Source organism: Megalobrama amblycephala, linkage group LG6 (assembly GCF_018812025.1).
Source record: "Megalobrama amblycephala isolate DHTTF-2021 linkage group LG6, ASM1881202v1, whole genome shotgun sequence".
NCBI classification, from domain to species: Eukaryota; Metazoa; Chordata; class Actinopteri; order Cypriniformes; family Xenocyprididae; genus Megalobrama; species Megalobrama amblycephala.
Window position 1 is genome coordinate 6,137,405 of NC_063049.1, and position 26,704 is coordinate 6,164,108.

General features: G+C 37.0%; 2 protein-coding genes across 2 annotated transcripts in view; one reads left to right on the forward strand and one right to left on the reverse strand.

Annotated features, from left to right (window-relative positions):
- The window catches only part of LOC125269760 (prostaglandin F2 receptor negative regulator-like), a 49,723-nt gene that overhangs the window by 13,764 nt on the left and 9,255 nt on the right, over positions 1–26,704 (reverse strand). The window contains exon 2 of the mRNA XM_048192723.1: positions 686–1,057. Coding sequence (XP_048048680.1) covers positions 686–1,057 — 372 coding nt within the window. The remainder of the gene's footprint in view (positions 1–685; positions 1,058–26,704) is intronic.
- On the forward strand, positions 20,691–23,277 carry LOC125269759. Its single transcript, XM_048192722.1, has 2 exons — positions 20,691–20,956; positions 21,509–23,277. The coding sequence occupies exons 1-2, from the start codon at positions 20,855–20,857 to the stop codon at positions 22,370–22,372; spliced, it is 966 nt and encodes a 321-aa protein (XP_048048679.1). The 5' UTR covers positions 20,691–20,854; the 3' UTR covers positions 22,373–23,277.

Consider the following 26,704-nt stretch of genomic DNA (forward strand, 5'->3'; position numbering starts at 1 on the left):
TTAAAAGCTGCTGTGCAGCCAAATTATGTACCAGTTATCAATGTAAAGCTGCTTTGACACAATCTGCATTGTAAAAAGCGCTATATAAATAAAGGTGACTTGACTTGACTCATGTGATCGTGTTATGTCGAGCCCTGGTAAGCCTATGTGCCGGGGCTCAGCCCTGGACGGCCCCGGCCCAATTTAACCCCTGCATACAGTATTATTGAAATGTTTAACTATATATGCCAGATGCCCTTCTTGACACAACCCAACATTGAGAGTCCTTTCCGCTGCCTGCCTCCTACACTTCTCTAACAACCACCAGTGTCGGCACCATGACAGTCACTTATGTGACAATTTGTGAAAAGTTTTAAAAGAAAAAAATAACTTATTTTAAAGTTTAAAAAGAGAGACTTAGAAGTTTATTTAAAAGTTAATAGATATTTTTTTATATGCTTATTTAATTTTTAAATTTACATTGAATGCCAGCTTCCTCCTTCTTCATAATTTCTCCTTTTGTGTTCCACAGAATAAAATAACAGCATACAGGTTTGGAAAAACATGACAAAAATAAGTACAATTATTTTTTTAATCCCGATTTCATGCAATTTTAACCAAGGTGGGCCACTGGAAATAAAATAATAAAAAAAGGCCAATAAAACCTGATGCCCCTGGTTGCAACTGTAATCAAGTCTTGACTCACCTTTGAGCTCCACATCGGCGTCGTAGTTCCCGCTGATGACTGAGTCGGTGCTGGGCATGCCGCAGCGATACAAGCCACTGTCCGTCGCTCTGACCTTCTTGAATCTGAGCTCCACAGCGTTATCTGCAAGCCTCTTATAACCGATGTCACCACTGTTGACCCGGTCCTTCACTGTAGGGTCGGTGAATCTATCATCTAAGGTGGAGACGAGCGGGAGCAGTTTATCACCGGTGAGGACCATAGACCAATCAAAGTGCTGATCTCGGGGTCCCTCGTAGTCAGATACATCGCAGCGGATGGAGACGGCCTGTCCCTCGACGCGCACCAGAGGGCCGACAGGAACCTTCACCACACGGCTCTCACCGACCACCACTGAGAGAAGAAGACAAGAGGTCTCACATATGGTGTATGGCCACCACTTAGGGTGACAGCAGAACTGTTTTCATGTGGAAAAAACTAAGTCCCAAATAAAAATAACTTATTATTTATAATAAAACTTTACTTTAACTTTCACTATAATAATTAGTGCAATCCCAGCAAGCAATTTTATGTCTATTAGACGTCTAATAGCCGTCAAAACATAGCCCGGCCGTCTAGGCTAAAACCAGGCAAAATTTGGGCTGTCAGTGAAAATCTAATAGACGTCTAACCATAACCCAAAAATAGACTAGTCATCAATTAGACGACTATTAGACGACTACATATATATGTCTAATAGACGGTGAATATGGATCTAGGCTAAAATAAGGCTGAATTTGGGCTGTCAGTGAAAATCTAATAGACGTCTAACCATAACCCAAGAGTAGACTAGTCATCAATTAGACGACTATTAGACAACTACATATTTATGTTTAAAAGACGGTTAATACGGGTCTAGGTTAAAATACGGGTCTAAGCCGTCATTTCACCGTCTCGGTTAACTATAGACCCGATATAGTCCGGCTATGTGTAACCCACTTTTAGCCAAAACAATCTTTCATTTGGTTATGTCGTTTTTGCCAAAATAACTTGCGAGTTGTATGTTATTGCATCATGTAAGTGAAGTCAACAGTGATTACAAGGTGTTTGGTTTCACATATGACATGTTATATTGTGTAGGCTGTGCGTAGCCACGATTTAGCTCATAGTCAGACCGGCTATTTGTAGCCCACCTATAGTCAATCCTGATTTATTGTAGTTTTTGGACAGGAAGTGCTTGAGATGGTTGATATCTCATCATGTTCGCAATGTCAATGATTTCTACAAGATTTAAGTGGCATTTCATGACATGGTCTATATGTAGTCACGATTTAGCTCTGAATTGGATAGGCTATGTGTAGTCTGCTTTTAGTCCACCCAGCGAAATCGAGGCAATTTATAGTCTAGTTTTTACGGCTTGGCTATAGCCCTGATTCAGACCAGCAATGAGTGTAACCAAAATAGTGTTAAGTCATTTTCGACCACAAAGCTTGTGGGATTCTTGATATACTTGCATTTATACATTTATATGCAAGTATAATATACATTTATATGCAAGTATATATTTGAAACAGCATATTTTTGCTGTCACACAATCCTACATTCTACGATATCATATATATATATATATATATATATATATATATATATATATATATATATATATATATATATATATCAGGGTATAGCCAAGCCATATATTAATTATAATTATATACCACACATATATGACTGTATTTAATTTTAAGTTAAATAAAAATTTACAATTCTCAACCGCTAGATGGCAACTGTGGCTCTACTGAGACATGACCACTGGCAACGCGAGACTTGAACGTTGACTCTCGATCACTGTTGCCAGATCTCGCGATAAACATTTCCGCATTTTACAACTGTTGGAGACGGAGAGCAAGCAACAGCAAATGTTAAAGCAAATTCTTTCCTGCTTTTGGTCTTGTAAGTATCTGTGTTTTTCATTTTGACATGTGTTTATTATTTATGTACATTATGTGTAGGAACCGTGACATTTTATCGGGTAACAGTGCAGACTCAGAGTAAAACGTGGTTAGATTAACATACATGCACATGTACTGTAGTGTTTCCTTGTGCCCTAAAACTCTGTAATTATCTAAATACAAGGGGGTAAACATGAAACCTGTGCGCCCTACTATTATTTGTTATGGAAGCCTTGTATATCTTTTAATCTTTTGATCATTATGAAATAAAAATATGAGTTTTTGTTTTGGCAAGGCAAGTTTATTTTGTATTGCACATTTCAACAACAATGTTCAAGGTAATTCAGAGTGCTTTTCATAAAACATGGAATTTATGGAACTGAAAATTAATCAGGTTGTTTTATAAACCAAAAAAATATTGTTAACATTTTTTATTTAACTTTTTTTTTTGTCAATGTTATTTTTTTTTTGTCAATATATTTTTATTGTTACACGTTGTAATTTTCTTTTAATGTTTATTTGTATTGTATTTGTAAAATTTAATTTTTTTTATCATTGTGTATTATCTTGAGTTCTTTTTCTAAATAAAACCTTTTATTAGGGCTGTAACGATATGCGATATAAAACCGAAATCGCGATACGCAGGTCCACGAACCTGTATCGCGATGTGAGAAGGCAGAATCGCGACACACCCCTTCCAACTCCCAGAGTTATCCTGTCTCAATCAGCTCTCTAGTTCAGTAAGTGTTTCGCGCACACATTGAATCTTGCAAGCAGGTTTAAACGTTTCTCATGTCAGTCTCTTGCATGGTCGCGTGAGAAAAGTCGTGGCTTTCTTTCACCGCAGTGCCACAACAACAGCTGTGCTCACAGAAAAGCAAAAGACGCTTGCGATGCTTTGCTTTAAGAAGTTCTGTGGGGCCGTTCACATATTGCGTCTTTTCCGCGTGCAAGTCCGTTATTATTTTCAAATGTAGCCGCGTGGCAGGCGTGCTCATAATGGGATCAACGCGGTCGCGACGCGCATGCAATTCTCAACTTCTCAGAATGCCGCAAGCGCACCGCAGGTCGTGTGACAAGAATCAACCGATCAGCTATGGCCTTTCCGTAACAAAACATCAAAAGCTCAGCCGAACAGCTGATCATAGCTGTACATGGTGGTTTTTATATCTTATCTCCATCAATATATCTCGTAGTAGAACTAATGCAAGGGCTAGAAATCATTTATCCTTTGCAGAAACATCCTGTTCCTCTTGGAGAGCTCAGTTCATGGTTGCATAGCAACGACCGACGCCACGGGAGCGCGAGCGCTTTGGGAAGAAGGAGAAGCGGTGCGGCCGCGCCTTCCACGCGTTTTTAGACGCGATATGTAAACGTCTAAGTTCATGTTAAATTTAACATTTTTTTTTCAGTGACAGACAGCCCTATTCAACTGTTAATTTGAATACAGAAGGTTTTTATTAAATTTTTATATTTATTTATTTTATTGAAATGTGATCTTGTATGTACAACAAGGAAAATTATTGAAATTTGTTCATGTTTTTTTAATAAATCTTGTTTGAATTTCAGTTTCATTTTGTTCAAAGTAGGAGTAGGAGCCATATTTGTAGATCTTAAAAACGTTTGACGCAGTAAATCTGAACATTCTTTTATCAAAATTATCAGCTCATAACATCTCAGAAAAAACACTATAATGATTTAATTCATATTTAAAGAACAGAAAACACTGTACATGAATAAAGAGCACAATATCCTCTTTTTTAGACAGCTCGGTGGGGGTGCCTCAAGGCTCCATTTTGGGCCCCCTCTTATTCAGTGTTTATATCAATGATCTCCCTGACATCTGCCCTGAGGTTAACACCCAACTGTATGCAGATGATGCCGTTATTTATGTACATGCAAAATCAAAACAGAGAGCTGCATCTGTACTCAAAGGTGCTATGGAAAAATTGCAGATTGGATGGAGCACTCATGCTTGACAAAAAACTGTCAGCATGTTTTTCTCCATAAGAAACAACTCTCATCCTACATCAGATATCATTATTAATGGAGAAAGGTTGCAAGAAGTAGATTCTGTTAAATATTTAGGTGTTGTTCTGGATAGTACACTGTCATTTAAAAAGCACATTTCAAAAATTGTTAAAACTGTTAAATTTAGCTCAGTTCAGATTTACTCGTCATCAAATGAGTATGGATGCAGCCAAGCTTTTTATGCATTCTATGATTGTAAGAGCCATTATGTCTGTAATTCTGTTTTTTGACCACTGGGTGGAGTGTTGGCCTTAATGAGTATATAGGCAGGTAAAGAGTAAGAAAGGGCAGGTGTGTAATTAGAGGGAAGCGCAACATTTTTTGACTGTGTCTGGAGATAAATTTGTGATGGCATCCGATGGTATTTTATATGTACTGGGCAGAGAAACTGTGAGAGAAAATGTCCTGTATGAACCGTGTGATGAATAAATCTGATAAAGCAGTATTTGGAGGACGACTTATCTTGTTTGGATCAGTGCCCAAGGAAGTCGACCGGAAGTTGAAGTCGGCCGCGTGCCGCCATCTTGTAGCAGAACTTCACTTGCGTTAGCATCCCATTGACTCCCATTCATTTTGGCGTCACTTTGACAGCGAATAACTTTACATCTGAGGCGTTTAAAGACTCCATTTGTCCATTATTTATTTCTAAAGATACACGACAATGTATAAAGGGCTCCATTACCTTCTATGTTACATTATGGCCCCGTTTTTGTAAAAATAGGCTAACGATTGCGTCATAACCACTCGACTCTCTGTCGCACAGTAGAGAAATTACCGTACAGACAGAAGGAGAAGCTCGCAGGCAATAGTATGCATTAACTTAATATGGCGTACTGGCGTTACATTTTAAAATACTATACAAAATAATTAATCAGAATACTTACTCCTGCTCACTCACGCCAAAGAACTCCCCGCTCAAGCTCGCCGTCTCTGCAAGATTAACGATGGCAGTTTGCACGCACAGCTACTAGAAGATTTACATCTGTCAGACAGGTTGCTGACGTCATCAAGCTTAGTTTGAGTCTGCGCGTCAGAAACGGAAGGGCTAAAAATCGCTAAAAATGGGCTTCACTTGTCTCAATTGAGTTCCAATGGGGTCGCTGTGTCCATTTCTTTTACTGTCTATGGTTTGGATCTCACGCGTCAGAAACCACCCTACAACACCTCAAGTGACAAAATGGCTATTTGTGTCACTACACTTTGTCAAAAAATGCTTCTTTGTGGATTAGCACGCAACATTCTGGAACATTTTGAAATTTTAATGGACTAATCACTGGATTTCACTATGGATTTGGATTTAATTGGAGTAGTGAACCGAGGAGCAACCGCAACGAATTGGCTTCATTCATTCAGCGCTACAAAGGTATGTGTAGCGCTACTTGAGGAATGATTTGTGTGCACACATTTAATAGCATAAATCCAATGCATTGGTTGCCTGAGTTTTAACAATGCCAAAGGTGAATGAATTTTACAGTCTGCAAATATGAGTGTTGAAAATTATGGTGACGTTGTGGCTGCTGGTGAACAAATAAAGACTATGGAGCCATCTGAGAATGTTGAAATGGAGCCTGTAAGGGAAAAGAGGCCTACTAAGCTCACTGCTAAGGCATTCTTGGAAAAATTGGAAACTCTGCAAAAAACAAGAAAGAGTAAAGTAAATAAGGCAAAAAACTTAAAGGTGCCCTAGATTCAAAAATTGAATTTACCTCGGCATAGTTAAATAACAAGAGTTCAGTACATGAAAATGACATACAGTGAGTCTCAAACTCCATTGTTTCCTCCTTCTTATATAAATCTCATTTGTTTAAAAGACCTCCGAAGAACAGGCGAATCTCAACATAACACCGACTGTTACGTAACAGTCAAGGACAATAGGACAATAGCAAAAAATGGCAGATAGAGCAATAATAACTGACATGATCCATGATATCATGATATTTTTAGTGATATTTGTAAATTGTCTTTCTAAATGTTTCGTTAGCATGTTGCTAATGTACTGTTAAATGTGGTTAAAGTTACCATCATTTATTACTGTATTCACGGAGACAAGAGCCGTCGCTATTTTCATTTTTTAAACACTTGCAGTCTGTATAATTCATAAACGCAACTTCATTCTTTATAAATCTCTCCAACAGTGTAGCATTAGCCATTAGCCACAGAGCATAGCCTCAAACTCATTCAGAATCAAATGTAAACATCCAAATAAATATTATACTTACGCGATTAGACATGCTGCATGACGAACACTTTGTAAAGATCCATTTTGAGGGTTATATTAGCTGTTTGAACATTTTTTATGTTGTTTAAGGCAAGCGCGAGCTCTTGGGGCGTGGAGCACCAGATTTAAAGGGCCACACACCCTGAATCGGCTCATTTCTAATTATGCCCCAAAATAGGCAGTTAAAAAAATGAATTAAAAAAAAAAATCTATGGGGTATTTTGAGCTGAAACTTCACAGACACATTCAGGGGACACCTTAGACTTATATTACATCTTTTAAAAAAAAGATCTAGGGCACCTTTAATGCCTATCATAAAAGATTTCATGACCAGCCGAGAATATGAAAAGGAGGTGCAGTGTTCTTTTGAGAAATTCATCAAATTGAGAAATGAAGCAAGGGAAATGCACAATTCTGTGATGGTTTTATTACCCAGTGAGGAACAGGAAAAACAACAAACATGGTTCACTGGAAAGATGTTGATTTACAATGGGTTTACAGATGATGTTACGAAATGGTTGAGTACTGAAAGTCAAGTTTCATGTTCCGGTGTTGATGAAAATGTATATCAAAGTGACGTTACTCCAGAAGATAGCGTTTCAAACATCTCACGTAAATCAAGTAAACCATCTAGCAAGAAAAGTTCAAGCAGTGTGTGTAGTGAGAGATCTTCTGCTTCTTCAGCTCGAGTCATGGCAGAGGCAGAGAAGGCTGCATTAATTGCATGTGCAACTGCTTTAAAAGAGAAACATGCTTTGGAGCTGCAGCAGGAAAAGCTGAGACACAGACAAGAACAACTGGATATTGATGCAGAAATAGCAGCTGCTACTGCCAAAATTGATGTTTTAAATAATTCTAACCAGTCTCTCAAAACCCGCACTGATGATATGAATGCATATTATGATAAAGGAACTGTGATGAGTGGCAAAGAAGTTACTCTTAATCCTCATGCGGAGGAATATATGCCAAAGGAAACTTCCCAGCAAGGGGGCTCAAGGAATGTAATTCAGCAAACTCAGAGTGCACCACAAAATGACCATAATTTTGTGTCACCTGTGCAAACATCAAATGTAATGCAGAACAAGGATGGAACATCAACTCCAAACATTTGCAGTATCATGCAAAACCAAAATGAGATTACCGATCTCCTGGTACAACAACAACAATCCTGTGTTTGTTGGTAATCCTCTGCAATATAGAACTTTCATCAGAGCATTTGAGCATGGAATAGAAGACAAAAATAATCGAGATAGGGCTGCACAATTAATCGAATTTCTAATCGCGATTACGATTACGGATGCCACGATTTCGTAATCGTTCAAAGGCGCGATTACAAGGAAAAATATCCACTTAGATTATTTTGCATGTTTAAGAGGTGTGTTATGAGCATGTCACGTTGTGAGAGGCAAATCATGACTACTTCAGAGTGTAAAAGGTCACCCAGCACAAAAGGAGCTACCAGTGATGTGTACACTGATAAATCGAACGCACACGAAACACCAGGACCCGCCATTTTCAAAAAGCCGTGTACACAGCCTAGTGCTGTCAAAAATATCTATATTTCTATATGTATTTATACTGAAATATCAGAAAGGATACAATACTCCTTTCTGCAGTATCGATACACCGATACCAGCTGCGCGTTCTTGCTGCCCTCTCTGACAGCGAGTTGAGACGCACGCGCTCTTCTCATTCAATCGTCTCATGCTCTCCGGTTTAATAGTGTTGGTGTGACCGGTGTTATGAAATATTCGGTGTCTGAAATTTTCGGTGACACTGGGCGGAGCTTACATAAATATTCACGAGTTTCCTGTTTTGTGTTAAAGCGCCACTGAAAATGTTAGTGCACGCTCTTCGGCTTACATGAAAGGTAATGAGCCTATGTTTCAGCGTTGAACGAAGTCAAGCTTATATTCTAACTGTTACTGATGCACACGATTTTATATATAAGTTATTGTGTTATGTCGTGTCATGTGTTATCTATGTTTGATATGAACACAGCCAGTGATTCGCCAGAGGTGTTGTTAGGATTCGCTAAACGAGCCAATAGCGTTTTAAGTAGACTGTTTTTGTTGTTTCTGTATTACCTTGAGTCTTTTAAGCATATAGTTTTGAAAGTTTGCCAAAATGTATGGTAGCATAATAATAAAAATTAATTGTAAACTCCTGTGGTGAAGGGAGTAGTGAACTTTCCTAGTTTGCAGAAGCACTTCTAATCTGGGTAGACTTGAATTTCTATATGTAATATGTTTCAAAAATTGCACACATGCAAGAAAACATGTTAATGTACTTTAAATATAGTTTATTTATTATCCAAATATAGGCCACAGTGAATTATGCATGTGATAACTAATATAATATCTATAGCCAATATTCTTTCATTCCCAAATATGACTTTTGCCAATAAATATCCCTGTACACCAGACAAAGCAGACACTTTTATTTTTCACTTTGTTTTGAACATGACAGTGTATTAAACATTTTAATAATACATGTTTGTTGTAATGTCATTTTATTATATATTTCAGATTGAATGTGTCAGTAGCAAAGGCTAGTATCACTGGGATCACAAGAGCAGACCAAACTTTCATTTGTCTGGGATCCCAAGACCCTGTGTAAAGTGTGTCAGTGTGTGTTTAAATACAAGTGTTTTTGCTAATTAAATATGTCATATTATATGTCGTGACTTCTTCTCATTTGTGAATAAAATTCCAACACAAAATCAGTTCATATCATCTTTGATATTACAGATATGCAAATTACTACATGGTCTATTATTTTAGCAGCTAATTTAACATAAATAGAATTGTAATTGTTATGGAAAGCTTGTAGAGTATAACTAATACATTTCATTGTGAATATACTGCAGGTTTGCTCATTTAGTTCCATATAGTTTCATATCGCCACTGTGTTAAACTCAATCCTGATTCACAGTGCTTCATGTTTTTTCCACATTAAAATTTTTTAGTCAATGAAATGCATCATTTTGTGGGAAAAATGATTGAGAATGTTTCCTAATAATATGAAAAAAAATAACACTTAACTTTAGGATTTAATAAAATCTCTTTAAAAAATATTTACCAACTGAGCAAGCAATTAAGAAATGACAGAACAATCACAGTACTATGTATATGTGTCTGATTATCCACATAACAATAATATTCCTCATACTTTTGCCAATTGTCTTCTCCATATAAATATTTTTAAATAAAACCTGCATTAGTAACTTTTAGTTTTGTAGCTGATCAATTTAACCACTTGTAATTCAATTTTAACATTTTAATTGTTTTGGAAAGCGCAATAAAATAAAACCTTGTGAAAGTGCTGCAGGGAAGCAAATATCACTGCCTCATGTTTCTATTCATAGCGAGCATTGTGTGTTTTGCAGAAAAGGATGAAGGTTTACATTAATTCATGAATGTCAAAAACATAAACGGAACATAAATCTAACTCTCAATGTGTTTTAAAAATAATAATGTCTGGTTAAAGTTATGCAGGCTATCTGAGAAAGCAATAGGGAATGACACAATCAAAACTGAAACTTTTATTATGCAACCACATATACATTTATGCAAGTTATCTTCTCAAACGACCTAAAAATGAAAACAGTTGTAGCCTACTAAAACAAACAAACTCGATGTTGGCTCATTTCCTAACGACAGACCACCAGTGGCTGTAATCACTACTAAAGTATATCTCACGACACAATGTAACCTACAAACTATTGAGCATACATAAACAGTTATTAATAAAAAGAATCATAAATTCATTCGACGCGGAAACACAATCACGTTACAAGGACAGTCCACTAAAATTTTCAGTGGCGCTTTAACACAAAACAGGAAACTCGTGAATATTCATGTAAGCTTCGCCCAGTGTCACCGAAAATCTCAGACACCGAATATTTCATAACACCGTGTCTGAATTTTGGCGCGGGATTGCGCATAATTCTATTCATTCCCGCAGATTTCGCGCTCACACGAAGCGCAGACACATAATAAAGCCTCCTTTGACATACAAGTGCCAAAATAAGCTCTTTTTCGCGGATTATTAATGGTCAAATACACTCAGAAACAATGCCCATCATTGTGAGTATTAACCTAAAACAGTTCAGGAAGAATGTGTCTGTCAAATCTTAAAGGGACAGTAGCCGAATAAACATGCTGCTCTCTGTTAATGTTAATCAAACAACAAAAGAATCAAACAAAAAAGAAATCACTTACTGCTCTTGACTGATTAACTTCTGTTACTTTAATTGATTAATCTGTTTTCAATTTTTACAATGAAGATTATCCAATGTTATTTTACATTTGATTAGCCTACTTTGTTTCTTTATTCAGTTTCTTACCTGGGGCCCATTTCAATAAGGAGGTTCAACCAACTCTGAGTTAAAACTTGAACTTGACTTACTCTGAGATGGGAAACTCTGAGTTTTCTGTTTCAGAACAGCTGAATTCAGTTAGTTCAGTCGACTCTGAGTAGGTTGACTCGGAGTTAAGTGCGTGCACCACGAATATGAAAAGCCATCATCAATGGAGCTCCGATATTACGATTCACCATGGCAACAGCACATGACAAAAGGACGTCCGCATACTTCTGAGTCAATGCAAGTTTGATTCTTATCACTGTTATAATATCAAAGGTGAAAACTGGTAGACTTTTATTGTCGTAAATTATTGAACTAATATTCATTTTCATGGTATCCCACATGGTAAACCAATACATCATAACCTGTCAGTGTCTTTGTCATGACAACTTGACATCATTTAGCTTTATGGGTTAACATTACATTAAACTGTCATGTGGTTGGTTTTGACAATGGCTGTCATGAGGCCATTATAATAGTGTCATAAATATGTATCTTGACCTCAAGTACAGTGGTACAAATTGAACTTGTCATTAAAATGTCATTAAGTGACAATACTCTGACAAATAATTTTATAACAGCGACATGACTATTTTTCATTTCATGTTTTTTTTCTTTTTTTAAGTTTCCTCCAACAGAAGGTCAGATAATAGACAATTTCAAATTTCGTAAAAAAAATATGGCACTGTTATAAAATAATGGTAACACTTTATTTTAGGGTCTTTTAACTAGTTGCTTATTACTATTAGCATGCGTATGGCTAAAATATTGGCTATTTATTAGTACTTATAAAGCACATATTAATGCCTTATTCTGCATGATCTTATTCTACATTCTTAATCCTACCCAATACCTAAATCTAACAATTAACTATAATAAGCAGTAAATTAAGAGTTTATTGAGGGAAAAGTCATAGTTAATCATTTATATATGTGTTCCCTATACTGAAGTGTTACCAAAATAATGTAATGTATTGTTAACCCATAAAGCTAAGTAGTTTTTTAAGTTTGATAATTAATCTGCTATGTCATGTTTATGACAGGTTATGATGTTTTGCTAATGTCAAGTTGTCATGACAAAGACACTGACAGGTTATGATGTGTTGGTTTATGTCAAGTTGTCGTAACAAAGACATCTCAAACAATGTCATCTTTGCATTAAAAATGACATAATTGAGCAAATGACACTTAATGACAGTTGTCATAAACATTCATAAAACCTCCTTCATATTCATGACACGTGTCATGTCAAGATTATGAAGGTGTCATGTCAGTCTTATGCACACCCCTTCAAGTAAAGTGTTACCCTTCATTTTTATTGAAAATAAATGCCTTTCTTATGTGATGGGAAAAGGGAGAATAGCGAGCTCGGTAGAAGGCGGATTCGAACCCGGTCAATCGCATCACAAGTTAGTTCTCCGCACCCCTCACAGTACTGCCTACACCACTGCAGCCACAAGAGAGTACAAATATTTGAACCTGGTCTGACATTGGGGGGTAGAGCTACTGTAAATTTGCACTTAGTAATAGACACTCCGAATAATCTTATTTTATGTTTTGCATTAAGATTATTTTTATTATCACACTGGCAGATATTGATCATTTTACTTAAGTAAAATGCACTTAATTTAGATCCCCCCAGGAAACAAGACTAAATATCTTATTTTCTTATATGCAAAATCCATCTTGATTTAAGAATTTTTAGATATTTGTACTTGAAATAGGACAAAAAATACTCAGTACGAAAAGCATTTTTGCAGCGTGAATGAATGTGTGAACTATTTAAACATCACTAGCACTTTAAAAAAGGGGAGGAGACCGAAGGAAACTCTGGGTTTACTGAAGAAAACCTGCTCCCGACCAGGTTAGGTTCACAGAGTAAGTTACTATGGTAACTGACTCTGAGTAGAAGTTACCTCTCTTTCAGAAACGGGCTTGACTTAACCTGCTTTCTCAGGTTTGACATACTTCCCATTCTGAAATGGAAAACCTAGAGTTTCCCTCATTTCAGGGTTAACATACTTAACCCTGTATGTTTTCACTTAACCTCCTTTCTGAAACGGGCCCCTGATGACTACTGTTAGACCTACCTGAAAAAAAAAGAAAGCAGTCTATTTCATTTCTATCTTTATTCTATTGTATTTATTTGTGTTATTGTTAGTAATTTGTTATTTTTTTCTTATTTTATTACTGTTAAATTGTTAACAGTAAATTGAAATTCAATTTACCATTTGAAATCAAGCAGACCAAGTAAAAAAATATTAATGCTTCAAACAATGGTATAAAGTTATTCAAAACATCATTCAATGTAAATTGTGATAATCATAATTAATAATCGCAATTACAATTTCAAGGGAATAATCGACAATTATGATTTTTGTCATAATCGGAACTAATTTTGTCATAAAAGGAACTTGTGCGCAGTTGTCACCATATGGATGCACAAAGAGGGTACTTGCAAGCTAAATCATTGTTAAAAGAACATTTCGGCAATGAGTTCAAAATAGCTGCTGCATATGTAGAGAAGGTTCTTGCAATTTGAAAACCATCATCATGAAGTTGCCTTATAAATTAAGGGAAAAGTGGAGAACTGTCGCATGTGAGCTAATGGAAAGGAGCAATCATAGAGCACGGTTCAAAGATATTGTGTCATTTATTGAACGTCAAGTCAAAATGTCATCTGATCCACTATTTGGTGATATCCAGAGTACCCAACCTGTACAACAGAAATCTTAATCTAAGACCAAAATTAGAAACCGCTTTGCAACGACGGTTGTTACCAACAGTAAATCAATCCAGTGTTGTGAGACTGATTTAAGATCAAGGTCCCGAGCCATGTGTTTGTGCTGCAAACGTGATCACTTATTGGACCAGTGTACACAAATGCAAAACAAGCCGCATAGAGAGAAACTGAACTTTCTAAAGGAGAAAGGTATCTGTTTTGGTTGTCTGTGTGTTGGACATATGAGCAAGGATTGTGACAAGCGCTTAACTTTTGCAGTATGTGGCCAAATGCATCCTAGCATCTTGCATATTCAACAAAAGGAAAGAACAAGCACACAGGAACAGAATCCTACATCTCTAAGTAGTGCACATGTCGCTCTTAAAACTTGTGGGCAAATAGGGGCCGGTGACGATGGAGACTGTGCATTATCAATTGTACCAGTTCAAGTTAAATCCAGTAAGGGACAAAGGGTAATTGAAACTTATGCATTTTTGGATCCTGGCAGTTCTGCCATATTTTGTTCAGAACGCTTAATGCACAGCTTGAAATTAAAGGGAAAGAGAACTAATATTGTCTTGAAAACAATGGGCAATCAAAAGGCTACTAATAGTACTATTTTTTTACTGGATTGGAAGTGTCTAGCCTTTCTGATGACATCTTTTACAGCCTTCCAGAAGTCTCCACTCAAGAGAAATTGCCTGTGTCCAGAGACAACATTGTCACACAAAGGGATTTAGATAAATGGTCATATCTGAAAGGTGTTAAGATTCCCCAAATTCCTGCTGATGTAGATTTGCTGATTGGAGCAAATGCTTCCAAGGTAATGGAGCCCTGTGAGGTTATAAACAGTGATGGAGAAGGACCTTATGCAGTTAGAACCTTATTGGGATGGGTTGTAAATAGACCACTCCAAGGAAGCAAGGATAATGGGAACAAGATCAAATGTCCAGATCTTATTGTTAACAGGATTTCTGTAAGCAAATTGGAGGAGATGCTCAACAAACAATATAATCATGACCTCAATGAAAATGCTGCTGTTAAAAAGGAAATGTCAAGAGAAGAGCATGCATTTATGGAAAAGGTAAGCAAGTCAATTGAGCTTCAAGATGGACATTACAAAATGAATCTTCCTTTCAGGATGGAAAAACCTGTGTTGCCAAATAACCTTTGTGTGGCTAAACAGCGCTTAATTGGATTAAAAAGGAAATTTGAAAGAAATTGTTTTCCATCAAGAATATAAAAATTTCATGGATGAGGTAATGAAGCAAGGTTATGCTGAAAAGATACCATCGCATCAGTTAAAACCAGATGAAGGGAAAGTTTGGTATATCCCTCACCATGGGGTTTATCACCCCAAGAAAGGAACATTAAGAGTGGTATTTGATTGTGGAGCCACCTTCAAAAGTACATCGCTTAATGATCAACTTCTACAGGGTCCTTATTTGACAAGTTCACTGTTAGGAGTTCTTGTGAAGTTTCGGCAAGAGCCAATTGCATTTATGGCGGATGTAAAGGCAATGTTTCACCAGGTCAAAGTTGCAGAAGAGGATACTGATTTTCTTTGTTTCCTATGGTGGCAAGATGGTGATTTGAAACAAGAACCTGCGGAATACAGGATGAACATGCATTTGTTTGGAGCCGTGTCATCTCCAAGTTGTGCTTGCTATACTCTACGCAGAACTGCTGAAGACAATAAAAATGACTTTCCGGAAAAGGTAATTGACACAATTCACACAAACTTTTTCATGGATGATTGTCTGAAAAGCGTATAGCTTCAGAGGAGGAGGCCATATTGATGATCAAAGATATCACGGCTATTTGTTTAACAGGAGGTTTCCAGTTAACAAAGTGGGTTAGTAATAGCCGTGCAGTGCTGCAAACTGTACCTGAAGAGCAAAGAGCCCATGACATAAAAATTATGGATCTGGACAAGGATCAACTATCAATGGAAAGAGCTCTTGGTTTGTGGTGGTGTTTTGAATCAGATACTTTCAAGTTTAAAATGACTATCAAAGATCATCCTTGCACCAGGCGTGGTGTTCTGTCGACGGTATGCTCTGTGTATGACAGAGCAGAGATACAGTTTCCATTGGTGGACTCGTTGTTCTGGACAGACAGTACGTCTGTATTAAAATACATAAAAAAATGAGGACAAACGTTTTCTTACCTTTGTGGCTAACAGAATCTCTGCAATAAGAGAAATTACAACACCGTTACAGTGGAGATACATACCTACATCTCAAAATCCAGCAGACTGTTGTTCCAGGGGTCTGAAAGCAGACCAGATGCTAACAAATGGAGAATGGATCAATGGATCAATGGACCAGGTTATTTGTGGAAATCAGTGGAAGAATGGCCAGTGCAAGTATTTGATTCTACTCTTAAAGAGGATGATTCTGAGGTAAAGAGGAACATTTGTGTAAATAGCACCATTGTAAATGAAATGCCAAATGCAACAAATGCTACTCATAGACTGATTACGCATTTTTCAGACTGGACAAAGTTGAAGGTTGCTGTTGCTTGGCTTTTGAAGTTAAAGAAAGTTCTGAGACAATGAAGTCAAAAGCGGAAGGAAATTCAAGCCTCTGTAGACTCTTCTAGAGTATTAGAGTCAGAGCTTCAAAAACTAACAGGCTCCGTGATCACACCGAATCTAACTTTGGAGGACCTGAATGAAGCTGAAGCAGATATTGTTGCATTCAGTCAATGGCAGCAGTTTAGAAAGGAAATTGCTGCTTTGTCGTCTTCACCTGTTTCAAAAATAAAAAGAGACAGCAAGTTGTATAAATTGGATCCTATCTATCAAGATGGTCTTTTGAGAGTTGGAGGACGATTGAGGAATTCTGCTATGCCTGAGGAAAGAAAGCATCCAATTATTCTGGCTAAGGATCAGCATATTGCCACACTCATCTTGCGGCATATACATCCACAGTTAAGCCACAGCGGAAGAAATCATATGCTTTCCAAGCTGAGGAAAAGATATTGGATCATTAAGGGTAATGCAGCTGCCAGAAAGATCTTAAGTAGTTGTGGTCATTGCAGACGTTTTGGACTTAAGGTGAGTGAGCAGAAGATGGCAGACTTGCCAAAGGAGAGACTCCTTCCAGATTTGCCTCCATTTACAAATGTCGGAGTGGATTATTTTGGTCCTGTGGAAGTTAAAAGAGGACGTTCCATTGCAAAACGTTACGAATTCATCTTTACTTGTATGGCAAGTCGAGCAGTTCATCTGGAAGTCGCCTATTCTTTAGACACGGATTCATGCATCAACTCTCTACGAAAATTTATTTGCAGACGAGGGCAAGTAACTCACATAAGATCAGACAATGGTACAAACTTTGTTGGAGCTGAAAGGGAGTTAAAGGAAATGCTCAGTTCATGGAATAAAAATAAGATTCAAAAGGCAATGCTTGTGAAAGGTGTCCAGTGGAGTTTCAATCCTCCAGGAGGTTCACATTATGGTGGAGTGTGGGAGCATATGATCAAAATGGTCAAAAGAATTTTGAGTTCCATCTTACATCAACAAACTTTGGATGATGAAGGATTCCATACTGTGCTGTGCGAAATTGAGGCCATTCTGAACGATCACCCAATAACCAAGCTGTCAGAGGACCCAAATGATTTGGAGCCACTTACTCCAAACCACCTTCTTCAGATGAAAGGTAAACCAGTATTACCACCTGGACTATTTGACAAATCTGAATTATACAGCAATTATTCACATTTTTCAACCATTCACGCGTCAACAGCCGATTCGTATGAGGTGTCGATTTGCTATTTACCTTGCCAACTAAGCAATCAGTCGTGTCGATCGTCGTGTACCTTGCCGTGAGCAGAAGCCGTGAGCAGAAGCCGTGACCAATGACGCGTGATAAGAAGCGTGACACATTCGTCGCCCCCCTACTCGCCCGAGAAGCCGTGTGAGAAGCTACGTGACGTCTGCGCCATGACGTCTAAAGTAACTTTTGCCAGTTATTTTGTAAATTGTCTGAAGTTCTGTAAATTAGTGTTTTTGCTTCGTTTTGAGCAAAAAGAAAAAACACATTTAACATTTTAGCACCTCAAAATTGCTGAATATTTCTCCATTCCTAATTTTGTTTAAATATGTTGACGAAAACATGACCTACACTATTAGCCAATCAATAACTGACATTAAAAGATGTGCTATTGCTTAACTTGAAACTGCCTGGGCTTAATGTCCTACAATGACAACCAGAGACAACTAATCAACACATTTCTCCTGTCATAAACAGTACTGCTAAGATAATGACATTACTGCATTATCCAAGTAAAACATGTTTCAGAGTTTTGTCCCCCATAGAAATCCTTTATATATAAAAAAAAAATGCATGATGCATTAAAGACAGTTAAATTAAAAGACCAAATTCGAAATAAAAAGATTAATTCAGAGAGCAAGCTATGGCCTTATCAAACACTTTAATCATGTAATATTTTAATAGAAATTTTAATTTAAGCTATAGCCTATATATAATACTGGAAAAAATAAATACACATGCAGAACAAACTGTCATAGTTAAGGCAGCATATTAGAATAAATAAAAATGTTTTCATGGGATAAGCAGATGGCATTCCAGCTGTTTAAGCCATGAATATTTACAAATATTCACAAACTATTTATTCCCAGACGGCAATAAATAGTTTGTGAATATTTGTAAATATTCATGGATTAAACAGCTGGAAAATTGACTGCAGTTCTGTGGATGTTTTTCCCAGGCAGGGTTATTATACTTAACTAACAAAAACTAAAACTATTAAAACATTTATGCTAATCGAAATAAACCTGAATATAAGAAAAAAATAAATATTAGTTAAAAAACTTAAACTAAACGAAAACTTGAAATGTTGCCTTGTCGATGTCATTTCGATTTTCCCCTCTGACTTTCAACCGACGAGATCATTATCTTTTCATTAACGGACAAAGTAAAATAAAATTAGAATTCAACGAAATTACAATGGATACGTGTCTATGACCCATTAATAAAATCCCAGGGGTTTAATTCGTTTTAGCCTACATGAAGAAATAGCAGAATAAACAACAGAACATTGAGGATTCATTATCATCATCATCATCATCTTCAGGCACCTGCAGCGCTTCTGGATGGAGAAAAACAGGATTAAATCCTAAAGGAATAAATAACCTATGCGCAAATTTATTTTACCTAATAAACATATTAACAAAATGAAAGGAACAAAATGCGACAAGTAATAGACTAACTATATCTATATGCTGAGTTTCGGTTCATTTTTGACAAGTCCAGAGAAAGGAAATTCTTTTTGTTTTCTTTGTTTTACAGGCAATTTTTTTTTTCTTTTTATTGTGAGTGTACAAAAATAATAGGCCTATGTAACCATTCACAGATTCGAAATGTTACATAAATGTGACCATAAATGTCTGAGTATTTTATTTTTTTCCCCGCTTTTATAAGAAAATGTAAGTGATCGCGCCGGCGCCTCACACGCACACACATTATTACTTTTTTATGACTGAGCACTGTTCTTAATTCACTTGCCCAGCAACATCACCAAAAATATAACTAAAGCTTAAATATAATAATTCAATTTATTACATTAGACAAATCGAATGCAAGCACATGAGAACAAATAAATAAGTGTACTAATAATAATTAATGCAACTGTCACAGACACACCAGGCTCCAGCACCATCCAATCACAGCGCGCACCCTCTCCTGAGTACTAATCACCGCCACCTGCACCTCATCATCCTCATCATCACCAGCACTTTAAAAGACACTCACACAGTCACTTTGTCCGGTCTCGTTCGCATTAAGGGTACTTACCTCAAGGACTCCTGTTGATACTTACCTGTCTCCGAACTCCCTCCTGTGTTCCTGTACTGTGTGTGTCATCCGCCAGCATCTCCTCCAGTTCGTCTTCTCCGTCAGCCTGCAAGTAACAAGGACAGTATTACATTCAATCCAGTCTGCACTCTGCCTATCTACCATTGTTTGCTTACCTCATTGCACTGTTACCTCTACTTGTGTCCAATAAAGACCATCATCTGCTGTATTCCGTCTCCGACTGGTACATATTGTAACAGCAACACATCTCAAACGAGTATATATTTGTAATAGGTTTGCTCATTTCATAATATATTTATTTCGTTGTTCTATAACCTTAAGGTTGTTTATGCCATTGCAGCACTTTTACATTATTTTTCTAAGTAAACGTGCTTTAAAAAACCCCACGTTTGACCGTTTAGCTCGACTCTGTTGTGTTTTGTTTGTTTAGCTGCTTCAAGCCAAGCGCGCACTTGCAGTGTTAACATGGCCACTTATATGCATTTTTGGGCTTGTTATTATTATTATTATTATTATTTTCCATATTAAGAGGTGAAGGCCTTTGTTCAGCTGGAATGGCCCCTGTGCCGGTGTGTCCTTTGAACGGAGAAAAGTCAGCTGTTAATTCGGTGCTTGCTCAACAAAGGTGGCCGGAGGAATGGCTTCAATCAGGGAAACAGATTTGTAATGCTTCCTCCAACTTATGAACATTTACACCTTAAAGCAGACCCTCCAGGATTTCGCGATGTTGCGATTTGCAACATCAACGCAAATTCAACCAATCCCCGCGAATTCGGGGCGGTGTTGCAATTTTAACCAATCACCGCAACTTTCCCACAAATTTGACCAATCATTGGCGTCGTCTGGAGCTGACGTCGACAAATTACCTTTACGCCTTACTTCCGTGTTAAGAAAAGCAGCATGTGCGAGTCAAACGTTTCACACTTGCCGAGCAAAATAACAGCAATAGATCACCAAAAGCAGTACCCTGGCATTCTGCATGAAAGCGGGGGGAAATTATTTTGCACTGCATGCAACATTGTGGCTGAACACAAAAGGAAATCATCGATTGACAAGCATTTTGCCACCGCAAAGCATAACATGAGATGTGCAGAAATGCAGGCAGGATGTCAGACGACGAGACAGATCACAATGACACAGGCTGTTGCATCCAGGTCAATTGCAAGCTCTGAAAGAATTAAGGTGAGTTATTTTAAATGTGCATGCATCGTTAATGTTAAAGTTGGTATATATTATCATGTAATTGCGCTGGTGTGCTTTCTCGTTTACATATCAATAGCCCTCTCCCTGTCTTTCCCCCTCTCTTTGCCAGGGTTACATTACACCGAACAAAGAAACAAAAAGAAAGAAAACAGAAAATTTTGTTCTATTATAAGCAGGACTAAACTAATGGAAATGATAGTCAGTATATTAATGGCTATCTCTGTACGTGTTTGATTTTTTATATATATATATATGTATGTGTATATGTATGTGTATATGTATGTGTATATATATATATATATATATATGTATATATATATATATATATATATATATATATATATATATATATATATATATATATATATATATATATATATATGATATATATATATATATATATATATATATATATATATATATATATGAATATGAGAGAGAGAGAGAGATGGATGTAGATACATACATACACCTACAATACCATCCCAGAATGTGGCTGATGTATTGATGTTTTTATTATTTTCTGTTTAGATTTGTTTAGATTGGGTAGCCACATGTACAGCTGTAAATATTCCACTCTCAAAGAGTGACCACCCTGTTTTGAGGAAGTTCCTCAAAGAGAAGGTTGTCAATGGTGGAGCGATTCCTGGGAGCCACCAGCTCCAAGAGAAATACTTGGGTGATGTCTACCTGCAGGAGAAAGAAACTCTCAAGACTAATTTAACCAAAAAGCCTGTTGCAGTCATTTGTGACGAAACTCCAGATGTAGAGGGCAGATGTGTACTGAACATTCTAATTGCACCACTAGAGAAGGATGAGTCTGGAAGAATTTTGGCGTACCTTGCAGGCACAGTGTTCCTTGAGCAGTGTAACCACTCCACTGTGTCAATGGCTGTTGTGAAGTGTCTTCAAGAATACAGCATTGATAATGATGATGTCATTGTGTTTAACACGGATAATGCAGCCTATATGAAGAAGGCCTATACTGCTGCGCTGAAGTCCTTATTCCCAAATTCAGTGCATGTAACATGCATGGCTCATATTATGAACCTTGTCGGAAGTGCTTTTCGGAGACCTTTTGATCAATTGAATTCATTCATGCTGAGTTTCTCGCAAATGTTCTACCATGCTGGCTCACGCAAAAGAAGATATCTTCAATTCATGACAAAAAATCTACCACCAGGAAGGAAAGCAACCATGGCTCCAAATCCATGTGCAACTCGATGGAACTCATGGTTCACTGCTGTACAGTACCATTCAGAGCACTTCGGACTGTACAAGGAATTTATTGAGAAGGAAATTGATGTAAGTGGCATTCTCTTTGCTCATAATACAGTATTACAAATATATTCAATTCAATTCAGTTTTATTTATACAGCGCCATATTACAAATAAAAAATTCCTCAATGGCGCCTTACAGGCAAATATACATTTCAGTTCCACCAAAGACATACATACCAACACATACACAGAGAAATACACAAAATGTCCAAAATGATGAATGAAATACTATGTATTTTTGTGATTGATTGCCTGAACATAATTTTGACTCATTTGTTTTTTTCTATTCAAAGACCTGTGGAAAATCCACACCCCAGTCAGTGGAGAGACTCCATGAAATGCTTAAGTTCTCCACAGTGTTACTGAAAGTGTGTTATGTTTACAGTGAAGGACTGTGTGCACTTTACATAGTTTTTTAGATAATTCAAGAAATTAATGGATGCCAAAATTGTATTTTATTTTCCATTGTTTAGGCATCTTCAGCATTAAGCTGTGAGGTTCTGTTCAAATTTTGAACTGAGATTGTTTTTTTATTTCTGATATGAATACTGAGCCATTTATATTATTAGTTTATTATTATTTTATGTAGTCTTCAGGAGAGACTGCCTGCACACAGTACTAGTACTAATGTTTGTTTTGTTTTACTTATATGAAGGCTGAGACATTCATGTTTTACTTCATGTAGTGCTGTTCTGTGCACTTTAACTTTTGAACCACATTTGGATAAGTAAAGCCTATTTTGCTGCATTTTTGTAATCCTGGTAATCTTTTATTTGCCATATTGGTAAGATTGTTTATAGGATCATTTCTCAGTGTCTTTGTTCTTTTAATTAATGTTTTTTTCATAATTAATGTTTTTAATAATTTAATATTTAACATATTACTCATTATAATTACAAAAATGGAAAATCGCAACTATCGCTCAACTTCCACTACCTAGGGATCATTTCCTTCCGCAGTATAATCACAACAAAAAGCACTGCAACTTTCATCGCAATTTTTTGGAAAAGCTCACGCAACATCAGGCATTTTAGGCCGCAACCATCACAAAAAAGGCCCGCGAAATCCTGGAGGGACTGTTAAAGCTTCCTTTGGGCAAAATAGGAATAAAGCTAAAATATCATTATCAGTGTTATCCACACGTACGTTATCCAGACGCAAAGTAAAAAAATATACTTTCTATGGCGCGGACTATGAGGGGTGATTTCAACAAAATTTGATGATTGCTAAGCAAACTGCGATGGCGATCAAAAAAGCGATGGCGGCGACGTAGTTGAGAAAGTATATTTTATTACTTTGCGTCTGGATAACGTACGTGTGGATAACGTTTATTTCGAGAATATTTTTGGTGCGGCAAAAAAAAACAAAATAACGACTTATTTAGTGATGGCCGATTTCAAAACACTGCTTCATGAAGCTTCGTGAAGATTCAAAGTATATCGAATCATGAATCAGATTGCGGGTCAAACCCGCTAAACTGCTGAAATCATTTGACTTTGGTGCTCCGAACAGCTGATTCGATACACTGATTCATTTGTGCTCCGAAGCTTCCTGAAGCAGTGTTTTAAAATCGCCCATCACTAAATAAGTTATTTTGTTTGTTTTTGGCGCACCAAAAATATTCTTGTGGCTTTATAATGTTAATATTGAACCACTGTACTCACATGAACTGATTTAAATATGTTTTTAGTACATTAATGGATCTTGAGAGAGGAAATGTCATTGCTCCCTACGTAGGCCTCACGGAGCCATCGGATTTCAACAAAAATATCTTAATTTGTGTTCCGAAGATCAGCGAAGGTCTTACATGTGTGAAACGGCATGAGGGTGAGTAATAAATGACAGAATTTTCATTTTTGGGTGAACTAACCCTTTAACACCTTCTCTCAGCGTTTAACAGCGAATTTTGTGAATCAGAAGCTGTTCTTTGAAGTCCTTCATACCTACACTGTAAAAAATGTTTTATGGCTAAGTAAATAAAACAGGAAAAGTCATGCATCTTTTGCTGAGAATAATCTTGTAAAAATGAAAACTCTAGAATATTAAGTAAAATTAAAAGAAAAAAAAAATTGTGTAAAATGTACGTCTTGAAGCAAGGAATGTGCAGAAAAAAGAAAACCGGCAATCATGGTGGGCTGCTCCAAACTCCATTCAATCTGTTCTCGACAGGTAAGCAACAGTAAAAACGGCATTATACTATATATTTTTATTTATTTAATATATTCAGCAAATGTAATTTAATTCATGATTGTGTTGTCATCACTCAATTGACTAGGGTGACCACCCATCCCGCTTTGCGTTGTACCGCACAGCATTTTGACGACTCATCCCTAGGGTGACCACCAACAAACAAACCAAATGTGGGACGATTAGTAAGTTTGTGTGGGACAATGTGGGACATGTTACCAACACTAAAACACAACCTGAAGCTGTTATATAATGTCTATCTAACTTAATAACAACATTTGTAATCTTCCTTTCAGCTGATAAAAATACTTTGTTCTTTAGTCCCTTCCAGAAAACACCATTACATCACAATGTGTAACATAATATTTCTTTATTTTACATGTGATTTAAATTAAACATCACTGACCCTAAAGGCAGCAGGCATCATGCAGATAACTATTTTTAATAAGGTGACCAGATTTCTGAAATGGAAACTGGGGACATTTCCTATTCTAGTGATCAAAATATCACCAAAATCTCATTTGTTATTGTCTATTTAAAAACAGGGACAATACATTTTTGAATGTTTTTGTTTTTAATTGTTGTGGGTTCCTTATAGGCTATTATTACATTAATAATTATGATTTAGTTTTATTATTAGGATTTTTGCTCTGGTCTAAATACAATTCATCATTAACATCCCAACAGCCGTTTTTTAAATCCTATCCAATGGTTGAAAAGAAAGGAGTAAACACGGTCACTAGTGTGACGCTGTCAATCCAAATGTGGAGCGCAGTTGGACTTGGTCAGAACAGTTTCAAAAATAGGGTGACCAGATTGGTTTTTGATATTCTGTCACCTGAAATGTCCCCGTTTTACAGCTCGTTCAAACCAACCCGCATGATTGCAAAAAGACCAACGAGCATACAGCAGCCTGCTGGAGAAATTGTGTAGTGATCATGTTCTCCAACAGAGGGGGCTGTGCAGCTACACTTGGTCGCGCGTGTGCGCGCCGCTACTTCCTGAGGAACGTAATCTGGATCTGGAACAGAGCCAGGGTGCGAACTACGGGGGAGCTAGGGGGAGCTCGACTCCCCTAAATAAGACATGGGCTCCCCTGAAAACGTGATTTGTAAAATTTTAGGGGGTCTCAAAAAATATTGACAATGTGTTATTTTGACGTGCAGTTTCAGTTTTGTGTAATGTGATCACTGTGAATTAAGTGTAAAATTGCAAAAAAATATATAATTCATGCATGCGTGACGACGGCGATTTAAACCTAAATTCACTTCAATAAAGATAACTAGACTTGCTATTCTTATCATGAGCATCAAGGTGTGGGGGCGCTGCGGTGCAAATTCCACTCATCTTTAGCACGTTAACTCGAACAGCAAAGGAAGCTGACCCCAGACCTGTGTTAAGGTGAGGCATGTTATTCGTAATTATGTGTTGTGGCTGCAGTTGTTATAGCTCTGCGTGACTCGTATTGACGGAGGAATTTTGGTATTCTTCTGTAGCCTGACGAGTAACTTTAACTGTTGAACTCAAAGACAGCCTGATGCTTTGTTAATAGACTATTTGTGGGTGGCTGTTTGTTGTTTCACCTATCAGTTCGTGTTGATAATGTACAATAGGGTAAATCCTGTATAGTGCTTGCATAAAGCAAGTAGTGTAACAGTCGTAGCTGTTATGTATCTTTGTAACTCATTGTAAGCCCTCTTTTGAAGCAAGCGCAAGCGCACCTCTTTTAATAACAGAAACTCAGAAATAGTTTTGTTGCTCTTTAACTTGCACTAAAACGTGTGATTTATACCATTGAAGTAGCCTGTGTAATATTAATAAAACTGCTCATCTCCTTTAGTGATACAAGCTCAGACTCATTTAGAATCTGTTGATGTTTTTCATATAGTGTCTTGACTTGGTGCCATGATGGATATTGAAATCTTATTTATTTTTTAATTTTAAACAGTATATGTGAATACTTTGCATGTCAGGAAAGTGAATACTTTGTGGTAATGCAATGTTTGTGAACACAATTGCATGTCAGGCCATAAATCTCCAAAAACTATGCATGGGCGCTTGCTTTGGTGTTGCCACCCCTAATAGACCTCATGCCACCCCTTTGCCACCCTATATATAATTTTATATTTGTGAACACCCTGTTTTGCACAATTTTAAATGTCCACAAAAGTTCCGTCACAAAGCAGCAATTTCCACACACGTCTTAACTATGTGGTGAAGGTACACTCAGATATGAATAAATATAAAATAAAATAATAC

Excerpts from the sequence above, each read along its gene's own strand:
- LOC125269759 (XM_048192722.1), top strand. The coding sequence starts at position 20,855 with ATGAGATGTGCAGAAATGCAGGCAGGATGTCAGACGACGAGACAGATC. Across the intron at positions 20,957-21,508 it reads CAAGCTCTGAAAGAATTAAG|ATTTGTTTAGATTGGGTAGC; the intron begins GTGAGTTATTTT and ends TTTTCTGTTTAG.